The sequence below is a fragment of the Hyperolius riggenbachi genome, chromosome 11, assembly GCF_040937935.1.
Source record: "Hyperolius riggenbachi isolate aHypRig1 chromosome 11, aHypRig1.pri, whole genome shotgun sequence".
In the NCBI taxonomy this organism is placed as follows: domain Eukaryota; kingdom Metazoa; phylum Chordata; class Amphibia; order Anura; family Hyperoliidae; genus Hyperolius; species Hyperolius riggenbachi.
In genome coordinates, this window is record NC_090656.1 from 8,042,913 (window position 1) to 8,068,210 (window position 25,298).

At 46.3% G+C, this 25,298-nt stretch overlaps 1 protein-coding gene across 4 annotated transcripts in view; it reads left to right on the plus strand.

The window, feature by feature from the left end:
* TDRD12 (tudor domain containing 12) overlaps positions 1-25,298 on the plus strand; it is a 269,251-nt gene that overhangs the window by 115,926 nt on the left and 128,027 nt on the right. For all 4 annotated transcript variants that reach the window (XM_068261508.1, XM_068261507.1, XM_068261506.1 and 1 more), the window contains exons 14-20: positions 1,352-1,414; positions 3,195-3,252; positions 4,557-4,658; positions 8,721-8,909; positions 10,003-10,159; positions 15,807-15,934; positions 20,766-20,954. In XM_068261508.1, coding sequence (XP_068117609.1) covers positions 1,352-1,414; positions 3,195-3,252; positions 4,557-4,658; positions 8,721-8,909; positions 10,003-10,159; positions 15,807-15,934; positions 20,766-20,954 — 886 coding nt within the window. The remainder of the gene's footprint in view (positions 1-1,351; positions 1,415-3,194; positions 3,253-4,556; positions 4,659-8,720; positions 8,910-10,002; positions 10,160-15,806; positions 15,935-20,765; positions 20,955-25,298) is intronic.

The window sequence follows — 25,298 nt, forward strand, 5'->3', positions numbered from 1 at the left end:
GAATACAGAAAGACTCTGGATCCTCCCAAGGCCTCTGTGTTCTCCTAGAGACCACCGCCGCTCTCAAGGACCCTCTTGAAGTTCGTGTCCACGCTCTCCGCTGTGCACAAGCAAGGACATGCTACACCCGCGCCAGTGCGGCACAGACCTAAGTGATGCAGCAAGGCACGTTTAAATACGCCAGATGCATCATACAACTACGTTCATGCAGGGCTGTCCTTAGGTTTCTAACACACACTTCATTGTGCCCCTCTCGCCCAATTCATTGTCCCCCCTCCACCCACTTTTTTTTTTAGGTGTTCCCCAATAAGGATGAGTGGGTAACCTCAAAATGCAACTTGCCTATATTGCCTCCTCTTTTGGCTGGGCTCCACGCTGCCCTCCATCCTCCCAAGACTTCTTTCTTCACAGCAGAAGTTGTTCTGTAAAGGAGGAAGTCTCGGGAGGATGTAGAGCAGCGACCAGAGGCAGTGGTCATAGGGGAGTTATCTCCCCGTGCCCTCCAGATAGGGTAGTTATCCCCACGTGCCGTCCACCAGCACTAAGGTTGTTCTACCTCGGCTGAAACTGCATTTCTGAGGTGCCTCTTCAACGTCCTTGTGACTCTCCACCATTTTCAGCTGGATGGCTATTGTGGTACAGTTCCTACCTTTTCTCCTGCACCTGCTGGAGGCAATGGACTACTACTTCACCACAGGTCATCCACTGATTCTCCTGCAGAGCTAGGACAGGGATAGGAGGTGGCAAAACTAATGTGTATGTGACCACATGTTCTTTAGTAAAAGTGTGTGTGTGTGTTGGGGCGAACAAGGGTACTCAGTTTAGCTGAGCCCTGAGTTTGTCTGAAAGAAAAAAAAAATAACACCTCCAACCATCTGCTTGACTCGCCTGGTTTGGCTGAAGATAAGCGGAGGCATAGATTCCTTGCTTTACACTTGTCGTTACAGGTCTTCTATGTCCTAGGTTCTCAACGTGCGGACGGGGTACTCCCTATAGTTCCGAGGGGGATGGAGGGGTCCTCGCGCTTGATATACTTAACGAAAAATAACAAATTTAGAGTTTTAGAAAATGATAAATCTTATTTAAACACCAAATTAGTGTTTAGCTAATTAACGGCAATAGTAAATGCTTGAAAATTGTTTATAACCAATTATCATGTGCTACGATTAAATATATATTTGTCAAGGGGTACTTGTGATACTGTTTACTATGCTGGGGGTACTTGGTGAGTACAGGGTTTTAAAAGGGGTACATATCAATAACATTTTGAGAAACACTGTTCTATGTGACTTCCTCTGGGTGTAATCTTTAAGTTGCTGTCAAACTTTTTTTTTTATTATTTTTTTTACAGAACAATGAATAACAATAAATCAGCCTGGATTCAGAAATATAATTGGGAGAAAGACATGGCCAAGTGAGTTTTCCTTCAGCAGATGGGGTGCTTTATCTTAACTTATCTTTATCCTAACAGCCAGATGGCAGCATTGTAAACAAAAAATAAAAAAATAAAAATTACTCTATCATGATCTCTTCTGAAAGAAAACCTGTACTGAAAAAGATTTCCCCTGGGGGTAGTCACCTCAGTAGGGGGAAGCCTCCGGACCCTATCGAGGCTTCCCCCGTCCTCCTGTGTCCCATGGCGGTCTCGCTGCAGCCCCCGGAATGCACAGGCGACAAATACGACAGCCTGTTCAAAATGTACCTTTTCAGACTCCAGTGGGGGCGCTTTGGCGGCTCTTCTGACGGAGATAGGCGAAAATAGCCGATTTCCTTCGGGTCCGCTCTGCTGCACAGGTGCAGGAGAGGAGACTTGCGCCTGCGCAGTAGAGCTGCCCGACTGAGATCGGCTATTTTCGCCTATCTCCGTGGGAAGAGCCGATACTGCGCCTGCACTGAAGCCACGGAAGTAAATATATCGCTGCCGCCGTGGGACTGAGAGGGACGAGGGAAGCCTCAATAGGATCCGGAGGCTTCCCCCACCCGAGGTGAGTAACCCCCCAGGCGAAGTTTTCTCATTACCGATTTTCTTTAAAGAGATCCTAAAGGGGAATAAAGTGCCCCCGGGGCATACTTACCTCGGGAGGGGGAAGCCGCGTCCTTCTCTGCACCCCTTTTCCAGCGGTGGGACCCCTGAAATTCCACGGAATAGTTCTGTTTCTGCTCAGGCTCCAAAATAATAATCGGTGGTTCACCGCAGTCCATCGGAGTCCCACCGATGGACTGCGCTGGCTTAGGAGGGCGGTGGAAGCCTCAATAGGATCTAGAGCAGATGGTGTCAAACTCGAGCACAAAGTTGGCCGAAATTGTACACTGGGACCTAGTCGCTGGCCATTCTCAGTGTCTAGTGGCCTACTCCCTCCTTTATAAAGTTCCCTGGTGTCTAATGGACCTCCCTCTTCTACTCAGTTCCCTGGTGTCTAGAGGCCCCCATCCTCACCTATACAGTTCCATAGGGCTTCACCTCCAGTGTAGCTTCCCTGGTGGTCTAGAGTGCACCAAACATAATGCAAAGTGGGGAAACCACTTGAGGGTCAAATTTAATGGCTCTGAGGGCCAGATTTGGCCCGCGGGCCGGAGTTTGACATATATGCTCTAGAGGCTTCCCCCTCCCAAGGTAAGTATCTGGTTGTTTTTTTTTTGTTTCTTTCGGATTCTCTTTAACATCAAAGCAGTTTTTTTAGGTAGTCAAGGTTGCCGCTGCCAAGAATGTAGCATGTACAGCCTTCTATTAAGGAATTAAGTCCCAAACCCTTGTGGTCTGCATTCTTCGTGTGTGTTCGCACTTTAATGTAGCAAGCTGACTGTTCGCTGTTCCCAATTAAATAGGGAAGTTGTTCACTTGTGCAGACTTGCACTGCTGCTTAATGTCTACAAGGAGTTCTTGTGTGGTCCAGTTGCTTATCTTACTGCTGTAGTCTAGGGTTAAGAACAGTTACCGCTTATTCGGACATGTTGTTTCATTCACAGGGGCTTTTGTTGGCTTGGGGGTACACTTGTTCCCTTTCACCAATTGATCCCCTGTATGTGCCATGGGGAACGAGAGGGGCGCGCACCTGCTGCAACACTGGACGCGAATATGCGTCCCGATATACTTCAACAGCTCCTATCTGGACGACTATAGCCCAGATAGGATTAACTGGTTAATAACTTGTCAGAGAGTCATGGCAGCTGGTTAACAATGTTCTATATTTCAGGTTTCTTTCCTTCTTAAATCCTCATCCTGTGCAACCGTCCAAAAAGGAGAAGGAGCAGGTGGGTTTGTCTTTGCTGTTCTCTTTTATAAGATATTACCCTGTTCGCTGCATGCCAGTGTTAGACACATGTGAAAGCAGGATGGCGATGTCACTTCCTGCCTTGGACAGGAGGCGGGGCAATCTTCTTGCTTCTGGTATCAGTACGCTGTCCCACTATATGGAAAGTAAGACACTACCAGTACATGGGACGAGATCTCTAGGATGTTCTCCAAAGCGTCTCCCCAGTGATATCCATTATCAAAATCAAGTTTTCAGTGTGTGTTTACTGTATTTATTGGACCATAAGACCCTTTCTCCACCAAAAGTGGGGAGAAAAAGTCAGTGCGTCTTATGGTCCGAAAACTACGTTTGGACCAGTGCCAACATACTAAGGGTGAAACGTGGTGCAGAGGGGAGAGCAAAGTCGCATCAAAAAATACAGTGAATATTGTGTATAATGTGTCCTGCTCTGTCCCCCCCAGCTGTTGGGCTATCCCCCGCTGCACCGACAGTACCTCTGTGTAGATGTGTACAGTAAATCGGTACCCATGCATCTGCACGCTGCTCCATAGTTCATTAGCGCCAATAGCAGGGCAGTGGGGGTGGACCAATTTTGGGTACTCTGAGTCTGTGTTTTCATAAACTGAGGAGGCTGAGTCGGATGATTTTCGTACCAAATACACAACTCTGGTAAGTATTAGACTAAGGAGTCAGAGTTGGAGCCATTTTGGGTATTCAGAGTTGGAGTCGATAGTTTTATAAACTGAGGAGTCAGTTGGATTCGTATGATTTTTGGACCAACTCCACAGCCCTGGTCAATAGTCTCAAAGGCGGGACCAGGGCTTGTCCATGGGGTCAATCACAGCACTCCCTGAGGACATGGGGACAGGTAAGGACATGTGACACAAAGGGGCTTAATAATAGGGAGAAAGGTCCATAAGATGCTTCTGCACCATGGATGCACCAGGTATTCATATACAGGTAGTCCCCGACCCACCGATACGAACGGCATGGATTCTGTGTTTCCATGGGAACAAGTCAAAAACATTTTTTCAAATTGGACTTGTATTTTATGAGAAAAACGATTTTAAAAAATTCAAAGAAAAAATGGCTTTTAAACTTTTATATAAGCAGGTAGAGAGGGCAGATGTGACACAGAGGGGGACGCTGGAGGCACAGGGGGCACAGAGTCTTAAACTAACCAATATAACGTAAACTTGCTGGATTATCGCACAGTGAAGATATTTTTTTTTATTGGGGGGGGGGGGGGGGGGTGAGACTATTAATGTGGTGATGTTTTTATTTTATTTTTTGCTAATACAGCCACAACTCGTGAGAAAACCTCTGTCTGCAGAGTGTGTTGGCAAAACCATAATGGCTTATCCAACCTTGGAGTCTGCATGCATAAACTCTTCAATTAAAAAGGTAAGGGTCCGCATGTAGATAGTTTGAGTCTGAAAGAACCAGCGTCTTTTGGTTTTTGTTTTAAAGGAGGTTGTAACATCCTAAAATTGTGTTAAGCTTTTAAGCGCATTTTTTTTTTTTTTTTACTACAGTAACAAGCTTATGTCTGTTGCAAATGTCAAACTTCCCATTTCAGATAAGACAAGGACACTGACCAAAGGGTGATTTTGAAGAGTTCACAGTGATGTAAGCCTGTTATCTAGGTGGTTTTTACTGTGGGAGGGACAGTAAGATGTAAAATTAGCAGTAAATCACTTGGCACGACAGAGAAACAGTGAAGATGGAAACCAGCAGAAATATGCTTTCCTTTTTTTCATGTCACATTTCTCTTTAATGTGAGTGAACAGCATAAGCAAGCTAGGTAAATAATTTCTTATTGTTCCTCCCCCCCCCCAGCTAATATGGAGTTCCATCCCACTTTAAAGCTTGTCTCCTGCAGTTAAAGGGAACCTTAACCTTAAAGAGACTCCGTAACAAAAATTTCATCCGGTTTTCTTCCATCCTACAAGTTCCAAAATCTATTCTAATGTGTTTTGGCTTACTGCAGCACTTTCTGCTATCACCATCTCTGTAATAAATCAACTTATCTCTCTCTTGTCAGACTTGTCAGCCTGTGTCTGGAAGGCTGCCAAGTTCTTCAGTGTTGTGGTTCTGTGATGCATCTCCCCCCTCCTGGCCCCTCTCTGCACACTGCTGTGTGTTATTTAGATTAGAGCAGCTTCTCTCTTCTCTCTTATCTTTTACAAGCTGGATAAATCCTCCTCTGAGCTGGCTGGGCTTTCACATACTGAGGAATTACATACAGGCAGAGCTGTCTGCACTCTGCAGGAAGAAACAGCCTGACACTGTGGAAGAGTGGAAGATAGCTGCAGGGGGAAAGAAACACACAAATGATCTCTTGAGATTAAAAAGGAAGGTTGTATACAGCCTGCTTGTGTATGGATGTATTTTCTATGTGTGGACATGCTGTACATCAACCTACTTCCTGTTTTGGTGGCCATTTTGTTTGTTTATAAACAAACTTTTTAAAACTGTTTTTAACCACTTTTAATGCGGCGAGGAGCGGCGAAATTGTGACAGAGGGTAATAGGAGATGTCCCCTAACACACTGGTATGTTTACTTTTGTGCGATTTTAACAATACAGATTCTCTTTAAGAGGGATGTGGATGTTTCCTTTTAAACAATACCAGTTGCCTGGCAGTCCTGCTGATCTCATTGGATGTAGTAGTGGCTGAATCACACACCTGAAACAAGCATGCAGCTAATCCAGTCACTTTAGTCAGAGCACCTGATCTGCATGCTTGCTGAGGGGCTGTGGCTGAAAGCATTAGAGACACAGGATTAGCAGGAGAGTCAGGCAACTGGTATTTTAGAAGCAAAAATCCATATTCTTTCTCAGTTTAGGTTCCCTGTAAAGTCCATGTGTAGTGCGTCATCATTAGCTTGTTTTTGATTGGTCAGAGCGGGGCTGCACTCCTCGTGCTCCCTGAAGCCTGTGTTTTCTGTACTATTAAAAATCTGAGCACATATGGGTTCTCAGGCCGCCTTAATATGCAAAGTATCAAAATTTATTATAAATAAGTCAAAGACATACAGTAACTCAAATGATCACAAAGGAAACAAAGCACACATGATTCATAACTAAAATTGCGTAAGCAAAGCTACATTCTGGCCATCAATCAGCCACCATGATAGGTGTATCAGCTTGGTAATGCATGGAGGAATTACCCATTCACACATCCCAAGCATGCCGCGCTTCCACACTGGTGCCATGCAGTATTGGTTGAATATGGTGGGGGCCCCCCTCCTCATGAGGACAATAGTTCAAATTCCTGTTATAATCCACCTCAGCCGATTAGTAAGTAGACATAGGGGCTGACAGAAGTAATTCTCCCGAAATTAATACAGTTTGTATGTTTGTCAGTGAGGAATAAAGGATGGGTCTCACCACATGATGTCACTGATGCCCGTCCTGCTCTCCTGGAGCTCGTGTTCTTTTTCCATGTACCACTGTGGGGTCACCTGATGGAAGGAAAGCCGCGTCTCGGCCTGTACTCCCCAGCGATTTAAGTGCCCGGTCCTGGCAGTCTAGTTAGCTGCTTCATCCGTAAGGCATGCGAACGTGACGGGACGCCACTCCATGTGTTCACCAACGCGGAAGCACGGCCGAGGGATCAGGCTGCGTGGCTCCGCCCACCGACGTTTCGCGTCACTTGCGACGCTTCATCAGGGTGTGGCTTCTGTGTACGCAAAAGCTGATTAAAAACAGTTCATAGAGCCCGCCTCCTCTCTACGCTCGCGCCGTGATTCACTATACAGCGTGCGCTGGGATGGGCTGACGGCCCTATATGGGCGCATTGATTTCGAATCAGTATTTTTCCTACAAGACAGACATCGTAACCCCATCATAATAAAGGCCACTGCGACATCAAGAGTCCATAGTTCCACGTAAATAGGGGACATGAAACGAAAGTTATTCCAAGTGTCAGGTGAATGACTGTGTTCCGCTTTGCCATACAGGATCAGTGGTAACTACAATCAGTCCACAGGTTTGTGCCTAATCCATCAACAGTGTTCATCTATACAGTCCTAGGATAATGTTAGATTGATCAATTTTGGATCTATATATTTTATTCATAATTTTGTTTTCTGTACTATGGCAGGAGTGTGCCAAAGCTTTAGTTTGGAAGGGTTTTCTTGTCTCTTTAACGCTTCTCCAGGTCACAATTTCTTCACTTGGGTATTAAAGTAAAGGTGTAAGAAAAACCCAAACTGCCCCTGGGGGGGTGCTTACCTGGGGAAGCCTAAGGATCCTAATGAGGGTTTCCCCTGCCTTCTAAGGCATCCGGATCCAGGGTTTACTCCGCCAAGCAGTCTCGCACCATAATATTGACAGGAGTCAGCTTGCACCTGCGCAGTAGAAGAGACTCGATCCGGCTGGAGCCTAAGCGGAGAGAGCTGCTACTGGGCATGTGTGCACACTGACCAGCGCCAACGGGGAGATCCTGGCGGGGGGGGGGGGGGGGGGGGGGGGGCGTGTCCTAGCACTAGATCCCTTCTACTAAGGGGAAGGCCTCTAAGCTGAGTACTGACCACCCAACAGGCCCCCTTGATGATGAGTCCAGCGATTGCTCTTCTTGCTCGTAATGTTACGTGATGGCCGTGCACAGGAAGTAAAGCAACCACGGTACTTTGCCCAGAGTCAGGGATTTTAAAGATCTGATCCGCCATGACTGTTATTGGCGTGCACTGCTAAATGTCGTTTGAGATTGCACACCTGTACACCTGTACACATGTCACAAGATCGCGGAAATGACTGCTCGTCACTGAAAAAAAATGCCAGGAAAATCACTTGGTGTGTACTGGCCTTTAGGATCATGAGGCTTCCCCCTCCTGAGGCAAGCACCTCCCAGGAGTGCTTTTTTTTCTTACAGGTTTACGGGCCACTTTCACAAATTATTTACTTTTTTAATGTTACTCATAAAGTGGATAAACTTTCTTTATATCCTAATCTCGTCCCAGCACTCACCACGGTGACTTGGGTCAAACTAACTATGTTTAGGGGTGTATAATCAGCCTCTCCTACTGCTGATAAATGTCAGTTAACTTTTAGGTATGCAAGGGAAAGTTTATCTCAACTCAGGACCTAGTTAGACTATAGTGTAGCCCTCACTGATAAGGAGTTACAGCCATAAAACACTTTCCTTGCTGAGAGCAGGGGATAGATAATGTAAGGCCAATAGCTTATATGTTTTAGCTTCTGGGACACTGAAAAACTGTCAGCATATCAGACAATACAACATAAAACATTCTTCGCTAATATACAGGAAAAAGAATTTTTAGGAGAATAGATAATGGTTTCTCATCAGTTCTTAACTTGGGTTTCCTTTAAACCCCTGGAAACTGCCCAAATGCTTTACACATTGCATGCGGTGCTCCTGCCATTACGCATCATTGTGAATTAAGCCAGTGTTGTCAGAAACTAGAATGATTCACCCTGGTTTGTTTTTACATGTTTTCAGCGAATAGTGAAGAATGGCTACAATGGTCCCAACGTGACACAAACTTACTGCTGGGCGCCGATTGCTGACGGATCTGACACGATTGTCATCTCTCCAGAGGGATCAGACCCCATGTGTTATATCCCTTCTGTACTGACCTACCTGAACTGTGCAATGATGGTGTACAAGTCCATGCCAGCTAAGCATGGGGTAAGAACAAGCCCCCTCTCCTATCTCTGCCTGTCTCAATTGTCTGGTTGCCCAAAATTCCAAAATATAATAACCAAAAAGTGTACCTGAGACGAGGGAAAAGAAATTGTACATACCTGAGTCTTCCTCCAGCCCCCTTCAGGCTGATCGGTCCCACACCGTCTTCACATGCCGTTTGGACTCTTTGCTAGATGGCTGGTAATTTTGCAAGTCTTTGCGCAGTCCGGCCGCTTGCACTCCAGTGACTGAGGAGTGTTCTTCGCAGTAGTACTGCATGGGCGCAGAACTCTCCCAGCGATGAGGTGCGCACGGCCAGGCTTCACATGCGAAGTGTGCCCTGACTTGTGAAATTACCGGCACGCCAAGCTGTGTGGGAAGACTGCGATGGACTGAGCAGCCTAAAGGGGGCTTGAGGTAGCCCCAGATATGAGTAAAAAAAAAAAAGTTTTGCACTCTTCTCAGGTCTCCTTTAACCCTGGAATGGAAAATTCATTTAATTTTCAAATCACATCTCTGCCCAGGAGGACAAATCTGCAATGTCTGCTGACTTTTTGCTGACAGCTAGCAGACATTAGGTTCATTGGGTTGCTGAAAACAGGACTGAAGAGTCACAAAGAAAAAAAAAAAGTTTCACTTGGGGCTTCTGCCAACCCCCTTGGAGCAGACCAGGGCCCACAATGTTACTATACGATCCTCCTTTCCCCGCCCGTCTCACTTTCACTTCACACAGTGGAACCCGACTTCTAAGACTAAGTCCACTGGCCACGCATATCCTCGTACACTCCCACCAACGGGAGCGTAAACGAGTGCACTCATGGCCAGGGCATGGTGGACACCAATGGAAGAAGTGAAAGTGAGCCGTGGTGGGGGAACAGAGGATTGTTTGAGAACTTCGTGGGCACAGTTCGGCTGCAGGGGGCTGGCAGGAGCTCCAGGTAAGTGACTTTTTTGCGACTTTTCAGTTCCACTTTAAGGGAGTTGCTGCCTCCTGATAAATCTGTCCCAGCGATTGCTAGTCTGTGTTAATAATATTTGAGTACTTTGTCTATTCATTTTCAAAACCTGCAGTATAACAGCCATTCTGTAATTTCAGCCACGTGTGGTTGTTCTCTGCTCAGGATGGGACAGGTGTCACGCAGTGCACAAACTATTGGTGGAATACGGTAAAAGTGTCCGGCCACTGAACCCAACACTGGTACTGGTAGGACTGTCAGCAGAAGACATTGGAGGCCTTAACTTCCGTAAACCATGTGAGTTCAGCTTCCTGCACCTGTTAGTCATTCCGTGAGGGTATTAACCACTTAAGCTCTCAGTCGTTTCCACTTTATGCATCCGAGCAATGTTCACCTCCCATTCATTAGCCTATAACTTTATCACTACTTATCACAATGAACTGATCTATATATGTTTTTTTCTGCCACCAATTAGGCTTTCTTTGGGGGGTACATTTTGCTAAGAGCCACTTTACTGTAAATGCATTTTAACATTAAGAATAAGAAAAAAACTGAAAAAATTCTTTTGTCAGTTTTCGGCCATTATAGTTTTAAAATAATACATGCCTCCATAATTAAAACCCACGTATTGTAATTGCCCATTTGTCCCGGTTATTTCACCATTTAAATTATGTCCCTATCACAATGTATCGCGACAATATTTTATTTGGAAATAAAGGTGCATTTTTTCCGTTTTGCATACATCACTTTTTACAAGCTTATAAAAAAAAAAATAGAGAGAAATATTTCATCTTTACATAGATATTTAAAAAGTTTAGACTCTTAGGTAAATATTTGTTTGTTTTTTTTTTATAGTAATTTTTTTTTTTATTAACCTATTTTGGTTCCTGGACGTAGTTTCTACGTCCAGGAACCATGCGCGCTACCACGGCTGATCGCGTGCACGCGCATTCCCGGCCGCGGATTCGGTAGCCAGGGAATCAATGTATCGGGCTATGGTGCCCGATCATTGATTCCTCTCCCCCGATGAAAAAGCGACAGCTTCTCTCGGAAGCTGCGCCTTTTCTGGCCGTTCCCTTCCCGATGCGTCACTGTAAGCGTATGTTACGCTTAGTGACGTCATGTAAACAAACTCATGGCCGCCATCTTGTGGCCAAAAAGTAATACTACACCTGTAAAAAAAAAAAAAAAAAAAAAAAAAAATTTAACACACATTTACATTATAAATCTATTGTTTACCTCCCACCCTCCCAAAACTACCCAAATAAAATGTTTACTATAAAAAACAAAACAAAAAACATTACAATATTAAAAAAAAAAAATGTAATTATTTACCTAAGGGTCTAAACTTTTTAAATATCAATGTAAAGATATAATATTTCTATATTTTTTTTTTATTTTAAACTTGTAAATAGTGATAGATGCAAAACGGAAAAAATGCACCTTTATTTCCAAATAAAATATTGTCGCCATACATTGTGATAGGGAGATAATTTTAACGGTGTAATAACCGGGACATATGGGCAAATGCAATACGTGAGTTTTAATTATGGAGGCATGTATTATTTTAAAACTATAATGGCTGAAAACTGAGAAATAATGAATTTTTTCCGTTTTTTCTTATTCTTCCTGTTAAAATGCATTTACAGTAAAGTGGCTCTTAGCAAAATGTACCCCCCAAAGAAAGCCTAATTGGTGGCGGAAAAAACAAGATATAGATCAGTGCATTGTGATAAGTAGTGATAAAGTTATAGGCTAATGAATGGGAGGTGAACATTTCTCACGTGAAAACGACGGAACCTGAATGGGTTAAACATTTTATGTGGGCATTTTTGGGAGGGTGGGATATAAAAGTGTTTTATTTGGGGAAATATTTGTGTATTGTAATGTTTTTTTACTTTTACTTGTAGTTTTACTTTTTGGCCACAAGATGGCAATCTTGAGTTTGTTTACATGACGTCACTCTAAGCGTACAATGTACGCTTAGAGGGACATAGCTTCAGAAAGAGCTAAGCTTCCGAGAGAAGCTGTCGTTTTTTCAGCGGGGGAGAGGAATCAGTGATCGGGCTCCATAGCCCGATACATTGATTCCGTGGCTACCGAATCCGCGGCCGGGAGTGCACGCGCACGCACGCGATCGGCCGCGGGATGTCCTCCTTGACGTTATTATACGTCAAGGAGGACAAAGTGCTTAAAGAGGAACTCCAGTCTAAACAAACATACTGTCATTAAGTTACATTAGTTAGGTTAATTAAAATAGGTAATATCATCTCTTACCCACACTGTTCTAAAAGAACAGGCAAATGTTTGATTTCATGATGGCAGCCATCTTTTTGGTTGAAAGGAGGTGACAGTGAGCATGAGACACAGTTCCAACTGTCCTGTGTCCTGATCACCTCTCCCAGTTGCTAGGCAACGTGAATAACAACATAGGAAATCCCATCATGCTCTGCACAGCATCAGGGAAACAAAGCCCGGGCTTTTTTTCTTTGATGGGTGGAGCTTAGCTAAAAATGATGCTTTGGTAAGAAAAACAAAGCTCTGATGCTGTGAAACTGTTAAAGAAACACCAAGCCTTTTCAGTTCTGCTGAGTAGATTTTTAGTCCGGAGGTTCACTTTAAAGTGACACTGAGCACAGAGCAAATAAGTTATTTAATAAAGAATTCCTGGAATTGATTGAAACGTGTGTCAGTGCTGTATTGTTTCACACAGTTATGTACAGGTTCCAATGTGACGGGTTGTGTAATTTGGTGAGGGACAAATAAAGAGAAAGCTCCACTCGATCCTAGCGCCCCCCCAACACCACCACCACCACCAAACCATCTATTGGATGCTGGTCATACTGTAACCGCTCACACAACACCCTCCTTTGTGTTATTTACTGGCTAAAAAGAATGATTGACCATCACAATACCTCAGCAACAGACAATGGCTGCAGTTCATCAAACATCACCGCATTCGGTAATGCTTAAAACAGCTGATTTTTTTCGGAGCATTTTGTAAAATGTTAATTCATTAGCCACCCTGGCGTTCTATTAAGATCGCCAGGGCGGCTGCGGGAGGGTTTTTTTTTAATTAAAAAAAAACCTATTTCATGCAGCCAACTGAAACGTGGCTGCATGAAAGCCCACTAGAGGGCGCTCCGGATGCGTTCTTCTGATCGCCTCCGGCGACCAGAAGTAACAAGGAAGGCCGCAATGAGCAGCCTTCCTTGTTACCTCAGCCGCCTCCGATCCAGCCCCTAGCGCTGGCCGGAACTGTTTGTTCCGGCTGCGCTGGGCTCGGGCGGCTGGGGGGACCCTCTTTCGCCGCTGCGGCGGCGATCAGGTAGCACACGCGGCTGGCAAAGTGCAGGCTGCGTGTGCTGCTTTTTATTTCATGCAAATCGGCCAAGCAGGGCCTGAGCGGCAGCCTCTGGCGGTAATGGACGAGCTGAGCTCGTCCATACCGCCCGGCTGGTTAAGGCTGTTACTACATGACAAGCAGAAATTACAGAGCAGTGAGGAAAATTACCAACTTGAGCATTAAACACCTCAACAAAAGTCAGCAAATGTCAATTCATTGAGATTACAGCATGCAGTAAAGGCCAGTATCCTGTTCAATAATTACTGACAGATGTGATATATCGAAAAACAATGTGGAGACTGTAAAGCGAGCCGTGATTCACGGAAGCAGAGAAGGGATAACCTATGATTGACAGGAGCAGAGAGCCAATAGCAACAGCCTCTGTCTCCTGCAAGTCACTGTGATTGGACATGATGCCTTCTCAGGTGGAACAAGCTTTTCTACCCCAGGCAGAGAATCGAACAAAAGTGGTTTCCCCTGCAGCCCTTTCGCTGTTTAACCACTTAGGTTCTTGTTTGAAGATGCGGAGGAGCTAGTGGGGAACTCACTGGCATGTGTAATGTCTCCTGGAAGAAGTTCTTCGCTGTGGCAATTAAATAGAATGTTAAGAAAGAGTAATTCAGAGTGAGCAGAGGCAGTATAACAAATGTACATTCTAAAGGGATGTCTGGGATGCCCCTTTACTATTTTAATGCCCTCACTGCACGGAAACGCTTGTAACAAAACAGAGACAACTCTACACTCTTCTGCTGTTACCGAACAGGTTTTTGTTACTTGGGAGGTTTTCATGCCTGTAAATATTAAACAGCCTATTAAAAATAATAATCAAAATTGTGGCAGTGACAGTACTAAATGGTAGGGCATACACTCCCCAGAAAGAAAAACTCCATATCAATATTCAAAAAAACATATCAAAATGTATTATTCAAATCGTTAAAAAAAAAAAAAAAAAATATATATATATATATATATATATATAAAAATACATGGGATGGCCACCCCGTCACGACACATCCACTCAGATCACCAAACCACACAAGCAAGCACACGCCGGCATCAATCTCTAATACAGGGGGATGTATAGAAACTAAATCTGTTTACATGCAAAAGGCATGCAGTGTCCACCTATAAGGATGGGACTCATAGCAGACACAGTCCAGCAGTGTTAGCACAGTGTGTTATGCCGTGCATACACTGCTCGTCTTATGCGCCAGATTTAGCCAGTGGCTCGATGCCGGCGCATCGCCGCTCGTCCGCGCGGATCGATTGCCACTCGTTCCCGCCGGCGCTTCCTTATCACCGCTCGATTCCCTGCCATTGTCCGCCGGCGGGAATCGAGCGGGCGCGGGTCGAGCGGCATGATCGGGCCAGCTGAATATGATCAGCTGGTCGATACACGGTACAGAAACGTACCGTGTATCCCCAGCATAAGTATAGCAAGAAATCATGCAGCATGCAGTTTATCCTCAAAGCACAGAATAGCAAGCGTGGCCGTCACCTTATCAGCCAGGTTATTGTCTCAGCAAAAACCTCTCCCGAAAACAATGCCCAAAACTTCATGTCATGAGGGTATACAATGCAGTTCATCTCAGCATGATGCCACAATTGTGTGCAGTAACTTATCTCACCATACCCCTGGATATCAACAGGGAGACGCTCAGACTTGCTGGAAAACCATGGTATGCAGTCCACAGAGTCTCAGATAGCAGGTCCTCCATGCATATTTCCAAGCAGAGTGTGGATCAAATGTGGGCTGGCGTGAGCTCCCGAGCTGTGCTCATCTACAGTCCCAAACTGTGCTGTGTGGCAAACAACGCTGACGCCGTCCTCTGTGCAGAGCCGGGTGAGAGGGAGCGGGGGTCGGGACGGCGTGGCGTCCCATGCAGAGGCAGGACGGTTTCCCCGCCTATTAAAAATTCCTTTGCATAAATTGTGATAATTAAAGTAGAGACTCCTCAACTTGTCTGCAAATAAAGTTTAGAAGAATCTGTCCCTATTGCAGAGATTCAATCCCTTCCTGTCGGGAGGCAGTGGGGAGAGGATGATGGTTATCCCACAAACCTCAAGTAAGACCCAAAGTGTAACTAGAAGGTGGACATTTTTTTTTTATAGGAGCTTCACCTTAAAGAGTGACAATAACGTAATGAGTAAAAGTGCTTAATTTTTAGAACAAATATGTATAAATGGTTTAGTCAGTGTTTGCCCACTGTAAAATCTTTCCTCTCCCTGATGTCACATTCTGACATTTACCACATGGTGACATTTTTACTGCTGGCAGGTGATGTCACTAGAAGTAGCTGCTGCTTGCTTTTTTGACAGTTGGATACAGCTGTAAACGGCTGTTATTTCCCACAATGCAACAAGGCTCTCACAGTGTGATGTCAGTCGTGACATCACACTGTGGGAGGGGTCACCGCAATATCGGCCATATAGAGCCCGCTGATGATCCATTTGAGAAAAGGAAAAGATTTCTAATGGGAAAGGGGGTATCGGCTACTGATTGGGATGAAGTTCAACTCTTGGTCACTTTCTCTTTGAATCGCTTCCCATGTGATCTGCAGCTTAGCCTGATGGCCTTGTTTTTCGCTCTACAATAAGGTGAAGTGATTGTCACAACTCCGCATTGTTTGCTGAGATGCATGGAGCACCACGGACTCTTCCTCCTCCGCCTCTGCCACCTGGTCCTGGATGAAGCCGATGTGCTCTTCACCAAGGCGGGGCCGCAAGTGAGTACCTGGCAGTAATACAGATGTTAAGATGTGGTGTGTCTGTGGTGGTGTGGTTTTTTTAAAGAGAGCCCGAGGCGCAAAAAACGCCACTCCTGTGGGCTGCAATAGCCCACTTTCACTTGCATGACCTCTGGGTAGCGTGCAGGGAGGCAGGGGAGCTGCAGGAGGCGTGGCCAGGGGAGAGAGCTGCCCAATGGCAGTTTAGGAAACCCTGTAAGAATGCCACTGTTGGGTGTTTCAAACGGAATTTCTCTCCCCTCTGTTTACCTCAGAGTTGGCGACAAATCTTGTCGCTAAACTTGGCGGGTGGGGGGGGGGGGGGGGCAGAGTGCGGTGGTTGGGGGACACTGAGCCATGTCATTAGACAGAGACCATGGCTCTGCCGCGCCCCCCCCCCCCCCCCCACACACACACACACAGGAGAGTCAGGCAACTGGTATTATTTTAAATGGAAAAATCCATATCCTTCTCAGTTTAGGTTCACTTTAAAGGAATCATCAGGCAACCCTCCCCCCCCCCCCCCCCTACTTACCCGGGCTTCCATCGGCCCTTCCAGCCAACATGTCCCACGTCGCATCTACTCTTGCACCCGCCAGCCCGGGGGCCTTGCCGGTGCAGAGGTCGAACTCTTCTAGTGTGCCTGCGTGAGCGCTGTGGACAACGTGGGGTTGATTGACAGCGGTGCTGGAACAGTAAGGATGACCTTGAGGTCGGCCACTGCACCGGCGGGACCCCTGGGTAAGTAGAGCGGGGAGGGGGTTTGGGGGGTAAATGCCTCGTAACTGTGACAATCCAGCCCCGCGATCCCGTCGAGATCTGCTCCCGTTAGCGTACGCAGGAAGTACGGGCGCAGATGGACAACGAGACCGGTTGCTGGATCGTCAGAGGTAGAAGAAAGAAAAGGCGACAGAGCGTGCCAATCCCGTCTAATCTGCTCCCGTTAGGATACGCAGGAAGTACGGTGAACAGACTGACAAAGATTGGTCGCGCAGCTGCCGATAATATGTAATGGGACAAACATTCACCAATCCCGTATTACTAGGCCACTGTTGCCATGCAGGTCTCATGCACTAGAGACTGCTGGAGGCAAATTCACCGTGTGCGTAGTAAACTGTTCAGATCGGTTGGAGGTGCCCATACATGTACAATTCTGATTGTATATACAATCGGTAAACTAAAAATATCGATTTTGCGCTGGAAATCGGGTAAATACACTGCCACCACTGCCTGATTGGATGAATGGAGCAGACAGTCTCCAACTAGGGCGAAGAGACTCCAACGCTATCATAATACGGTAGCCAGCCCAATCACGTTCAACACGCTCCAGTCACCGTTCGGGGAATAGTCACTTCCGACGGCTTAAAGACTGTGAGCAATGTGACGTTAAAGAAAGGTTACTGGGTTCCTATATGATGCAATCTCGAACTGTATTTACAATCGAGAAACGAAAGTTATCGATTTCACACAGGAAATCTGGTACTAGCTGATCCTAAAAGGAAGAAACGGTTATTTACAACCTAGCTAGCAAATCAACAAGTTATAAGCAAGTAATAAAACAATGCGGTAGTATGACTGACTCTTCAGAGGGCAGATTCGTTATAGCAGCAATCAGATGACCAGAAAAGGCACACGACTGAACGATAAAAATCGTTAGTTTATTTCTAAACTACATACACACAGCTTATTTTAGAACAGATTGATATGACAGAGAGAAGAGAGGAAAAGAAACAGAATGTCCGATTATATACAGTTCAAATACCGTTATTGGTAGTCCATGCGGCAATCGCAAGTCTTTGGCGTAGAGTCCAAAATGGCGGTTGCCATGCGGCCAACAGGCCTTTGTTAGAAATAGTTCCAAGATGGAGGTTTTGGCCCGTGTCCTTGCGGTCTGCCAGGATGTTACTAGCATCAGATTAAAAGGTAAAGGACCCAGAGCTTTCTGGGCTCTCTGTGGTTATAGCCCCCACTCCAGCAAGGAGGGGTTAGGGGGCGTGGATCACACACCTCTTTGGAACAGGAGGTCTCTGCCACTCTCATAGAGACAAGAATTTACCTGAATCATGATAGGTGTGCTCATCTGCAAACCATACAAGTTATGTTAAATCTAATAACATTTTTAGGTTTGTCAGAATTTATCAAGAACGTTGATACCAAACTTGGGGGGTCAGACCCCTGGGGTATTAGAGGGTTATTTTAAAACAATCTTATGCTAGATCTGGCAGTACGATTGGTCCGTAAACCTGTCAGAACCAGCGCCCGGTGGAATCCCACAACCTGTGCAGATTTCAGGGGCAGGGAGATCTGCTATGCCAGGAATTATGAGGGAAATATGGAGAACATATGAATATTGGGATTCCTGAGGTCACAGCAGGTCAGCTGCTTCCAGAGAGAAACTGATAAGATCTGGGCATTTGCTAGTTGTGTGTGGAGGTGAGAATGTTGGAGACACCATTCTGCTAGAAACTTGGGATTTACAATATATGTTAGCCTTATCTGTGATGGATGGGCTGTATAACCCCCAGCAAGACTAGATGACAAATTCCACCCTTCCAGAGAAGCTATGTAATTAGAAGCTACCAATGAGCCAGGGTTTGCTACATTTGACCAGGGAGAGGAACGGTTAACCCCTGGCTTTCCTGATCTTTTTGTAAATTAAGCCTTTCCCTATCTGTCACTTTTTAATAGTGGCGACAGGGAATATTTTATAAGGCTCTAACTACTTTTTTAGGACGAATAAACGTTGATTCGTCACAGTAACGCATGTAAAAGGTAAAACAAGTGAAATGTTTGTCATCTTATCAGGAGCTACAGGCAAAACACCTAAAGGTGGCCATACACTGGCCCGATTTGCCGCCGTTTCGACCGCAGATTCGATCACTGGGATCGAATCTGCTGCCAGTCGTTCACGCTACACGCCGAATTTCGATCCATTCCGTCCGATCCCGTCGATCGCGCCGTGCGGAAAATAACCGTCGATCGCCCGCTGGTAAAGAGCGCATCGCTAGCGGCGTTCGAGTGCCCGACGACCGACGCAATAGAGCCACATACATTACCTGCTCCGCCGGCGCAACTCCCGGGTCTCCGCTCTTCTTCTCAGTCTCCGCTCTGGTCTGGTCTCCGGCATGCTTCCCTTCTTCCTGTCCCGGCAGGAAGTTTAAACAGTAGAGGGCGCTCTACTGTTTAAACTTCCCCCAGACAGGAAGAAGGGAAGCATGCCGGAGACCAGAGCAGACCAGAGCGGAGAAGAAGAACGAAGACCCGGGAGTTGCGCCGGCGGAGCAGGTAATGTATGCGGGATGGGGGGAAGCGGCGGCAGCACCACCACCACCACCACAGATTGTGAACGGTTTCAGGCTGAAATCGGTTCACAATCTGTTTGCAGTAAAGGTAGCCATACGATCCCTCTCTGATCAGATTCGATCAGATAGAGATCTGTCTGTTGGTCGAATCTGATGGCAAATCCACCAGTGTATGGCTACCTTAACAGACTTTTCTGAGGTTACAGAAGTGTGATAAGAAGATAGAAGGGCAAACTGTTCAGCAAAGAAGCAAAATAGTTATACTATTCAGAAATGTGAAGAAAGTTAAATAAGGTGTTTTTTGTTGTTGTTTTCCACCCTAATTTCTGCTGTTGTGAAGCAAACAAATCCACAATATTATTTTTACGTAATAAAAAATTGATTTTGAGCTGATAAAAATGTTAATTTTATACTGAAATACTCCTTTAATCTCCTTAGTGGTAACTAGAGCTAGACTTGGGGTGGAAAACTGCAGCTCAGAGCGGTAACCCCAAACTACACTCGTGGTAGCCGCCAGAAGGTCCATGCAGAGCATTGAGCACAGCAGGTGTTCTCGCTCACCTCCCTGGGGATCCAGATGCTGGCAGCCATTCATCTTCCTGTCCACAGAGGCTCTGCATCCCCCTGGGCTACAGAGCCACCTGGAGGATGGAGGGAGAACTGTAGCACTGGATCCCAGGGTGGTGAGTTATGGCCCTTTTCCACTAGCAGTCGCTAGCGTTCGCGCTGAACGCTAGCGATTGCTGAATCGAAAAAGCTAAAAATTTACCGGCGATTTCCCGACGTTTGCGGCCGCGATTTTGCTATGCTATGTACTGCATAGCAAAATCGCGGCAAAAGTCGCTCCGCATCGCGATCAAGTAAAAAACGAATCGCAGTAGTGGAAATTACCTACCCGATTCCTATGTTAAAAAGCAAACCGTAGCGATTTTAAAATCACTAGCGGTTTGCGGTTTTGCGATTAAGCAGTCGCAAACGCCCTAGTGGAAAAGGGCCCTAAGTGCTGGGGCTGCTCCAGGCTTTTTTTATTCTTGCTTTTAGGGTCTAAAAGCACATGAAAAAATTGTACCGCTTTTACACCCTAAAATCAGGAAGTAATTGTACCGCCAGGGAGGTTAAATGCCAAATTAAATACAGCATGAGGTAAAAATCTTTTTGAATGTAACTATTTGATACTTGCCCAAACTATTACCACAAGTGTGAAAATCTTAGTAGCACGGAGTCACGCGGATGGTTTCAGCTTACTACGCAGGCGCAATGCTGCCATGCATGAAGAAGAGCGCGATTGGGATTCTGAAATCCAACAAGCTTATGTTTGATTTCTTTCTCAGGTCCGTTTGTGGCAACAGTGGGGGCCTGCACTATGCAGAGGCTTCCTCTACCAAAAATATTTATTTTTCTAGGTTTCTCCTCGGGTACACGATAAATGTTTGACCTGCACTGATGATTGTTGAGATGTATTGTAGCATGGCTGAGATATGTTGCAATGTTTCTTTTTGCTTGTCTCCTAACTGTGGTGCCATTCCTAGATGTCGGCCATATTGGAAGCCTATAAGAACATCGTGTCGGCGGAGGCCAGGGTGGATGTTCCTCAGCAGCTTGTCGCTGTCGGAAAGGCGTGGCATCCAGAGATGCAAGTGTTGTTAAATTATGCAGCCAGCCCTCAGGTCATCATCACCAGTATAGACCAGGCGTCTCTGTTTGCCAATGTCCAACAGGTATTGTGAATTGTGCAAGAAACTGTGAAACCTGTAGTGAGCTGAAGATGTTATGTACAGATAAGCCAGGCGTTCCTGTACAACAGAACATACCTCTTCTCCAAAGTTAATGCTTTTCTCCTGTCCGAAGGTTCGATACAATAGACTGATCGAATTTTACGGCAGTTTATTTAAAAAAAAAAATGTGGTTGTCTTGAAAATCCAAAGCTGCTTTTTTTTTTTTTCCCATTTGAGTGAGAAATCCCACTGGATTTCTTGTTTTTTTTATTATTTATTTATTTATTTTTTTTTTTTTTGTTTCTCTCGACTATAAAGGTGGCCACACTCCATATAATTTTTTACATTTCTTTTCAATTCAAGATTTACAATCTGTTTTTTCTGATTGATTGTAACATTTGAGCAATCTGACCAATGTACCACACACATGTTCAATTTTTCCCCGATTATGAAAAAAAATTAGAAAACTCTGAAAAAATGTCTTGCTTCTCAACATTACAAAATTGTCAAACTACCACACACCATACAATCTTGCAAAAAAAAAAATTAAAAAAAATCATCAGACATTTCTGCCACTCCCGATGGCAAGAGCCTTGCCAGAGGTTTTGAAAAAAAAAACACCATCTCCCTCTCCATAGGGGAGGGAAAAGCGATCACCTGCCTGGATGAATTACCTCTGATCAGGTAAGGAATCCTTAGAACCCACCCTGCCCCCCCCCCCATTCTGGTCGTGTATTTTTGCAGTCATTTTTTACTATAATACTCTTTAAAGGGAGTCTGAAGTGATTGGAAAAGATCAGATACTCGCCTAAGCAGAGAGAAGACTCTGGGTCCTATAAAGCCTAAAGGTGGCCATGCATGGTAGCATTTTTTCATCTAATCTTACCATTTCTATGTAGTATAAGGATAAATTAAGTGAATATACTGAAAGTATAATTTAGGCAGTTCCTTTATATTACATAGAAATGGTAAGATTGGATAAAAAAATTGTACCATGTATGGCCACCATTAGTGGTCCTTCTATGGCTCGCTCTATCCTGTGCTGGCTCACCTGTTTAAATATCCTGCTCCTGCGCATACACAAAAATACGTGCTCGCACATGCGCAGTACGGAGCGGCTCGTCTTTGGGAGCACTCGGACTCCTGAAGACTGTTGAAACCTCTCACAGCGGCAGATCAGTCTCCGACCCATGTCCCTGCTGGAACGCAGGGACCATTGGAGCAACGGTACGGCTCTATAGGACCCCCCCATATGCATAGCGCCGCCCCTGCTCAGTGACGCACTCCCTGTTGGGCAGCGTGCAGTAACGGTCATATGCATAGCACCACCCCTGCTCAGTGATGCACTTCCTGCTGGGTGCCGTGCAGTGACGGTCATATGCATAGCGCCACCCCTGCTCAGTGACACACTCCCTGCTGGGCAGCGTGCAGTGACGGTCATATGCATAGCGCCGCCCCTGCTCAGTGACTCACTCCCTGCTGGGCAGCGTACAGTGACTGGGTCTTGTGCACAGCGCCGCCCCTGCTCAGTGACACACTCCCTGCTGGGCAGCGTGCAGTGATGGTCATATACATAGCGCCGCCCCTGCTCAGTGACACACTCCCTGCTGGGCAGCTTGCAGTGACGGTCATATGCATAGCGCTGCCCCTTTCCCAGTGACGCACTTCCTGCTGGGCAGTGTGCAGTGACGGTCATATGCATAGCGCCGCCCCTTTCCCAGTGACACACTCCCTGCTGGGCAGCGTGCAGTGACGGTCATATGCATAGCGCCACCCCTGCTCAGTGACACATTCCCTGCTGGGCAGCGTGCAGTGACGGTCATGCATAGCGCCGCCCCTGCTCAGTGACTCACTCCCTGCTGGGCAGCGTGCAGTGACGGTCCTATGCATAGCGCCGCCCCTGCTCAGTGACGCACTCCCTGCTGGGCAGCGTACAGTGACTGGGTCTTATGCACAGCGCCGCCCCTGCTCAGTGACACACTCCCTGCTGGGCAGCTTGCAGTGACAATCATATGCATAGCGCCGCCCCTGCTCAGTGACGCACTCCCTGCTGGCTAGCGTGCAGTGATGGTCATATGCATAGCGCCGCCCCTGCTCAGTGATGCACTCCCTGCTGGGCAGTGTGCAGTGACTGTCATATGCATAGCACCACCCCTGCTCAGTGACGCACTCCCTGCTGGGCAGCTTGCAGTGACAATCATATGCATAGAGCTGCCCCTGCTCAGTGACGCACTCCCTGCTGGGCAGCGTGCAGTGATGGTCATATGCATAGCGCTGCCCCTGCTCAGTGATGCACTCCCTGCTGGGCAGTGTGCAGTGACTGTCATATGCATAGCGCCGCCCCTTTCCCAGTGACACACTCCCTGCTGGGCAGCGTGTAGTGACGGTCATATGCATAGCACCACCCCTGCTCAGTGATGCACTCCCTGCTGGGCAGCATGCAGTGACTGGGTCATATACATAGCTCCGCCCTCCGCTCAGTGACAAACTCCCTACTGGGCAGGAAGTACGTCACTGGTATTCCCATTGGTCCTTGCATGCCCGCCGCAATGCATTGCGGTTTACTCGAGTTGCCCGCAGACTTCCATTACCCCAAGCACTGTGCATTAAAGGACTACTATAGCAAAAAATCTAAGCAGTTAAAATCTGACAGAACTGACAGGTTTTGGACTAGTCCATCTCCTCATGGGTGATTCTCTGGTTTTTCTAAAGCATTTCCTGAACGGAAGTTGCCAGGTCTATCTGCCGAAATAGTAAGATACCAGCCAGCCTCCCTACTCACTTGTACACTATTTTTTCAGTTAGACTTTCCAACTGCTGTTCAGGAAATACTTTTTGAAAATAAAGGAAACCCTGAGAATCCACCGTGAGGAATTAGAATTTGACAGAAGCGACAAGTTTTGGACTAGTCCAACTGTTTACTTTTTCGCTGCAGTGGTCCTAAGCACGGTGCTTGTGGTAATGCGATGCTGCCTTTGCGTCAGATCAGATACTTCCGGCGCACCGCATAGACTTTCGTTGCTTTTGTGGCCTGTTGCGGTAAAATAGGGTAACTCAATGTAGGCATTACCTGCAAATGTAGGGCCCTATAATAAAGATATACTGTATTTACTTGACTAGAAGACAAAAGTGGGGGGAAAAAGTCATTGGCCTCGATTCATAAAGCATTACCTCATGCGGTAATGCTGAAAACAGCAGACTTTACCGACCACTTAGCAAAATGTCAATTCATAAAGTCTGTTACCGCATGAAAAGCTGACATTACCGACCAGGGAGATAAATTACCGACTTGGCTGCAGTTACCGACAACACATGTCAGTAAATTGTCAGCAAATGTCAATTCATAAAGCCTTCAACAAGCTGTAAGCCTGGCGGTAGTTACCGACACCTCTAGTGAGGCGATAACAAGTTACCGACAGCTCTGACAGCTCTGATGAATGCAAAAGTGCAGAGAGCCGAAGTCTGTTTGAGTCATCAGTGGAGAGAGCCAGAGAGCCCTCTGTGTGAATCATTTCTGCACGCAGGGAAAGACTGTGCGACTCATCTGTCTAAGTCATCAGTGGGAGAGCCAGAGAGAGCCGTCTGTGTGATTCATTTCTGCAGGGCAAAGAGAGGATCGAGACACTGCTCTACTCTACCGCTCAATGGGCTGCGGTAATTTACCGACCTCCAAGGGCAGCTGGGGAAATCTTTATGAATTAGCACACAGACCGGGAAAATACCGCACTCGGTATTTTCCCGGTCTGTGTGCTAATTCATAAAGATTTTTTTATCGCACTGCTGTTTATGAATCGAGGCCATTGTGTCTTATAGTCCAAATGCAGGGAGTGCCTGACTAGTGAATGCCTGCCAATACCAACCTCCAACCCACCGCAATGTCAGGGACTCCCTGTACTGTGCCCATACAGAGGAGAACACGGGGACACAAGGGGGGGCATAGAGGAGAACATAGGACGACGCATGGAGGACACAGCAGCACACAAGGGGGCATAGAGGAGGACACTAGGGGGACACAAAGGGGCTTAGAGGACGCAGGAGGACACACGGACGCAGGACACACAGGGACGCAGGGGACACACGGGGGGGGGGGGGGGGGCAGAGTAGGACACGGAGTCACAAGAGGTACAAGGAGGCACAAGCTGCCCCTTCACCATGGATACATCAGGTTTAGTATATATATATATTTTTTCCCCTGTTTTTTGTCTTCTAAACCTAGGTGCGTCTTATAGTCTGAAGAATACGATATATCTGACACAAGTTCTGTTATACAGGACATGTGCTGTCTCAAATTCTAATCAGCACTCTCCACAAGGTTTGGGACCTAGAAAACACCAACTTTTCATTCCT